This window comes from Oncorhynchus keta, chromosome 29 (genome assembly GCF_023373465.1).
Source record: "Oncorhynchus keta strain PuntledgeMale-10-30-2019 chromosome 29, Oket_V2, whole genome shotgun sequence".
NCBI lineage: Eukaryota > Metazoa > Chordata > Actinopteri > Salmoniformes > Salmonidae > Oncorhynchus > Oncorhynchus keta.
In genome coordinates, this window is record NC_068449.1 from 19,078,741 (window position 1) to 19,084,740 (window position 6,000).

At 44.1% G+C, this 6,000-nt stretch overlaps 1 protein-coding gene across 2 annotated transcripts in view; it reads right to left on the reverse strand.

The window, feature by feature from the left end:
* The window catches only part of fndc5a (fibronectin type III domain containing 5a), a 45,362-nt gene extending 39,863 nt beyond the window's left edge, over positions 1-5,499 (reverse strand). For both annotated transcript variants that reach the window (XM_035742242.2, XM_035742243.2), the window contains exon 1: positions 5,064-5,499. In XM_035742242.2, coding sequence (XP_035598135.1) covers positions 5,064-5,136 — 73 coding nt within the window. In that variant the 5' untranslated portion in view covers positions 5,137-5,499. The remainder of the gene's footprint in view (positions 1-5,063) is intronic.
* Positions 5,500-6,000: the final 501 nt, after the last annotated feature.

Genomic DNA, 6,000 nt, shown 5'->3' on the forward strand with positions numbered 1-6,000 from the left:
AGTAGCAGAGAGACGAGTCTATGACTTGGGTGACTGGAGTCTTTGCCAATTTTTTGGGCCTTCCTCTGACACGCCCAGTATATAGGTCCTGGATGGCAGGAACCTTGGCCCCAGTGATGTATTGGGCAGTATGCACTACCCTCTGTAGCGCCTTACGGTTGGATACCGAACAGTTGCCATACCAGGCGGTGATGCAACTGGTCAGGATACTCTCAATGGTGCAGCTGCAACACTTTTTGAGGATCTGTGGACCCATGCCAAATCTTTTCAGTCTCCTGAAGGGGAAAAGGTGTTGTCGTGCCCTCTTCACGACTGTCTTGTTGTGTTTGGACTATGATAGTTTGTTGGTGATGTGGACACCAAGGAACTTGAAACTCTCGACCCGCTTCACTACTGCCCTGTCGATGTTAATGGATGCCTTTCGGCTCTCCTTTTCCTGTAGTCCACGATCATCTCTTTTGTCTTGCTCACATTGAGGGAAAGGTTGTTGTCCTGGCACCACACTGCCAGGTCTCTGACCTCCTCCCTATAGGCTGTCTCATCGTTGTTGGTGATCAGGCCTACCACTGTTGTGTGGTGATTGTGTTGGAGTCGCACTTGGCCACGCAGTCGTGGATGAACAGGGAGTACAGAAGGGGACTAAGCATGCACCCCTGAGGGGTCCCAGTGTTGAGGATCAGTGTGGCAGATTTGTTGTTGCCTACCATTACCACCTGGGGGCGGTCTGTCAGGAAGTCCAGGATCCAGTTGCAGAGGGAGGGGTTTAGTCCCAGGGTTCTTAGCTTAGTGATGAGCTTTGTGGGTACTATGGTGTTGAACGCTAAACTGTAGTCAATGAACAACATTCCTACGTAGGTTTTCCTTTTGTCCAGGTGGGAAAGTGCATTGTGAAGTGTGATTGAGATTGCGTAATCTGTAGATCTGTTGGGAAGTAGGCAAATTGAAGTGGGTCTAGGGTTTCCGGGACTTTGGTGTAGATATGACCATTCTTTCAAAGCACTTCATGGCTTCTGATGTGAGTGCTACAGGGCGGTAGTCATTTAGGCAGGTTACCTTCATTTTCTTGGTTACAGGGACTATGGCGGTCTGCTTGAAACATGTAGGTATTACGGATCGGTCAGGGAGAGGTTGAAAATGTCAGTGAAGACACTTGCCAGTTGGTCCGTGCATGCTCTGAGTACACGCCCTGGTAATCCGTCTGGCCCCGCGGCCTTGTGAATGTTGACCTGTTTAAAGGTCTTGGTCACATCTGCTACGGAAAGCGTGATCATACAGTCGTCCAGAACAGCTGGTGCTCTCGTGCATGCTTCAGTGTTGCTTGCCTCGAAGCGAACATGAAAGGCATTTAGCTCATCTGGTAGGCTCGCGTCACTAGGCAGCTCGCAGCTGGGTTTCCTTTTGTAGTCAACAATAGTTTGCAAGCCCTGCCACATCCGACAAAAGTCGGAGCCGGTGTAGTAGGATTCAATCTGAGGGCATAGTGGGATTTCTTATAAGTGTCCGGATTAGTGTCCCACTCCTTGAAAGCAGTAGCGCTAGCCTTTAGATCGGTGCGGATGTTGCCTGTAATCCATGGCTTCTGGTTGGGATATGTACGTACGGTCACTGTGGGGACGACGTCATCGATACACTTATTGATGAAGCCAGTGTCTGAGGTGGTATACTCCTCAATGCCGTTGGATGAATCACGGAACATATTCCAGTCTGTGCTTGCAAGACAGTCCTGTAGCGTAGCATCCGCATCATTAAGCAAGTCACTGGTACTTCCTGTTTTAGTTTTTGCTTGCATGCAGGAACCAGGAGGATAGAATCATGATCAGATTTGCCAAATGGAGGGCGAGGGAGCTTTGTATGCGTCTCTGTGTGTGGAGTAAAGGTTGTCTAGAGTTATTTTTACCTCTGTTTGCACATGCGACATGCTGGTAGAAATGAGGTAAAACTGATTTCAGTTTGCCTTCATTAAAGTCCCCGGCCACTAGGAGTGACACTTTTGGATGAGCATTTTCTTGTTTGCTTTGGCCTTCTTACTGTCTTACTGTGGTGGTAAATAGACGGCTGCGAATAATATGAGAACTCTCTTGGTAGATAGTGTGGTAAACAGTTTACGTTTAGCCATGACTCATGAAACATAAGATATTACAGTTTTTAATGTACCGTTGGTAGGATAGTCTCAACAGTAGATCATCCAGTTTGTTTTCCAATGATTGCACATTGGCCTATAGAACCGTTGGTAGTGGCAATTTACTCACTCGCCTACGAATCCTCACAGGACCTTCGCCCCTGTATCTCTGTCTTTTCTTCATGCAAATGATGGGGATTTGGACCTGGTCTCCGGGAAGCAGTGTATCCTTCATGTTGGACTCTATAAAGAATAAATCTTCATCCAGTTTGAGGTGAGTTATCGCTGTTCTGATGTTCAGAAGCTATTTTCTGTAATAAGAGACGGTAGCAGCAATTTTATGTACAAAATAAGTTACAAACAATGCGAAAAAACAAACAAAATAGCACAGTTGGTTTGGAGCCATCCCCTCCGGCGACATCATCATTTCCACAGCTAGTAATTTGGCAGTAGAGTGGAGATGATGAGTGTTTAACTACCTTTGGCTACTCTGTCTGGGTGCTGTAACTCCTCCAGGTGGATGGTGTGATGACTTGACACTTGACAGTTAATATACTACCGCTACTGACAATCTGTGGCAGGGTTAGGGAGTGCCAAGACTCCTCTGGTTCACGAGCATTAGAGTCCTCATTGGGGGAGTTGAACATGTTTCTTTAGAACAGCTACTCGGTTCATCAGAACATGAAAGGGTCCCTAAAGGAGGACTTGCTGGGCATTTCTACTAATTGGTCACTGTTTAATTATTTGATTGATTGATTGGTTGATTTGATTTGTTGATTGACTGATTTATTGTGTGTCATGGCGAGCCTGTTTCAGAGCAGTGCAATGTCTGGTGGAATTTACACCCACGTTAAGAGTGTGAGGTTAATTTTAAATGGAAACATTAGCTTTGTATTCGTAGTCCAGGGCAACTTACACTTTATGACTCACATTAAACAGAAACACATTAAAGGATGTCACAACTGTAAAGTTTACAGTGTGTTGACGCCCACCCACACGCTTGTTTCAATTTGTCCGTCCTACTCACACTAATTGTTTAATACATTCTGATTGTGCTGTACGATTGAATAAAGCACTGACTCATGAGCCAGTCCTGCAGGCAGCGCAGAGAGAATTTGCTCCATCTACATCAAACTCCTTATAGCCACAGTAACTTTCACCTATTGTATGTCATTTCACCAGACAGTACTAGAGAGACAATACACATAGCGATGCAGCTAGCCCCTAATTCATAGATCTAATAGTGTTCTTCAATCCAGTGGACCTAGGGATACACCGAGTGTGCAGGCTTTTTTCCAGTCCAGTTCTAATACCCTGTGGGTCTCGAGGACCAGGATTGAAGAACACTCAGACAATCAGAGAGACCATTAATCCTCGTCCATCTCCTTAGTAGAAGTGTTAAGTGGAGAGAGTCAAGGGCACTTCTGGATGGAGATTGGATTGGAGGGAACATTGCACTTGTCTAAAATACTCTTCAGAATGTGTTTCTTCTCAAAAGTCTTTAGAAAGTCAATGTAGAGGAGAAAGGAAAGCATGACAGGTAACCAGAGAAGAGGATATGAGAATCTAGATTGAGGAGCCATGCCACCCATATGTGCACTCCACTTTTTGCAAAACATGATGTGCTTACACAGGAAGGATGTGTGTGTGTGTGTGTGTGTGTGCATGCATGAAATTTTCTGTGTCTAGGCTGTGTCTAAGTATCTGTGTGTATGTATGAGTGTGTGTGCGAAAGAGAGATAGGTGGTATAAAGAGGAGGACGATGGGAGCAATGCAATCCAGCTGAAATGTAAATGCTGGAGAGGGCAGGGTTGTGTGGACCAGAGGTGAATTCTTATTGCAGTAGTGTGTCAGTTTGATTAGCAGCAGTCCGTCAAGATGAGCTGTGAAAGCCACAGCACTCATGTGTTTCGGGCAGGCACAATATGGATTCTGCTGGGGTTCTTCTCACCAGTCTATTCCCCGGGCTCACTCCCACACATAGATCTGCCAGCACGCCTTCCAAGGAACAATGTGAAATTGTTATTTTCTTCCAAAGATTGTATAGCAACGTGTGCCAGTGGTCCATTAACTGTTATTTTGGTCCCTTGCTGTATAGATATGACATATTACTGTGATGTGTTTAGAATAAGATCTGCATAGATTTGTTTTCCTACTCCATCATTATGTAATAACAGTACATGTGAATCACAGCCCAAAAAAAGATTTCTGGATAGTAAAAAATATATTATTTTATTAAAGCTATTTCATTACCTGGGACATTAGGCTTGAACCTGTACATTGTGCTACTTAATTAAATTCAAAGATCAGCTTTACTTGGAACACAGACACACACAGTTGGTTATCTATGAACATGTTCGGGTTAAGTCAGTTTAACATCATATGAGTCTAAATCTTATGAAAGTAACCATTTGGCAACTGCTTGGCTCAACGTCTAGTACTAATCTTGCTTATTGGTACTATATATGAAATAGGCTACAGTAATTCAAAAATCCTCGAAACATAAAGTAAGTGCTGAATTGTTACAAATCAATTTGTCTAACCTTTAAATCCAGAAACGTAACTGCTATTGTTCCATAGCATATCGAGTGTTTTTCCCAAAGATATCCTATTATATTACCAAATTCTTTGGTTTCTTCACCAGTATAGACCAGTCCCAGTGTAAAATGTCTGGAGCATTCTATCAATACAGGATCTTACACACACACACAGGCTTCATCACTCATTGCACAGAATAGGCTAGCCTAAATGCCAATTAGAAACAAATTAGGACAAACATTCACTTATTCCCATCGTTTATTTGCACGAACACCAATGCAATCACCCTAACGCTCACACATTAACCTTAGCGTTCTCACTGCATGGCGAATACGTGAATGCCCTGGTGAATAATTGCTGAAAAATATATATATTTTTAAGTAGCCTACATAAATATTAACTTACCCGCTAAAACGCGAGAGACACATAGGCAGCTGAGAATTATCAGTGGCACGGTTGACAGGAAAAATCTCTCCATCCTTCAAGCATTAGAGGACTTGAGATCCAATTTACTCTGCACAGCGCTATGTTAACCGCTTGGTTGTTCAGCATTCACGTCAGTCCATGGGTATTTTCTCGACCAAAAAACGTTTACTGTCTCGCAACGCTTGCCGCAGATCGACTGGCGAGCGCATTCAGCACCAGGGACAGCGACTGCGTTCTGCCACCTGCATTCAACAGTGGCTAAATGTGCTTAAATATGCTGCGGACCTTGTTGTTTGTTGTGTGTCGCCCACGACCGCTCTTCCTCGACTACGAGAGATAATTACAGACATTGAAGTACAGACGAGAGACGACCAGACACATCTGTGCCACTGAAGTTGGGTGGTGCTCAGTGGCATTCAACTAGGCTACCGCAGACAGAATGTGCTCGCGCTGCTCTCACTGCCTGTGCTACTGGCTCGAGATGCCTGTCCATTGACTCTCGCGTGCGTAATCATGGGCTAAAGAGGAGAGATGCATCATGCACAAACACACAGGCATACACTCTAAGCCCCTGTTATTATTAACATGCGCAGCAATTATACCTCTATGCACACATAATGTCCACTTGTAAACTTTATTCATTCTGATTAAATTAGGTATGAAAGCATCTCACAGATTGCTATTGGTTACACTAAACAGCAATAACTTTGAATTTTGCTTAAAGTGTCACTATATTTTTCTCAGGTATAGACAAAGGCTGTGAGAGACTTGAGTTCAGGTGTTGAAGCTTGAATATTCAGACATTTCAGACTTGCATTTTGGTAGGTTATACAGCAGTGGGGTAGGATATGTGGCATATTTCAAGTTTGCATAGTTTGTATAGCTTGCCCACTGGGCACAGACGTCAATGCAACGT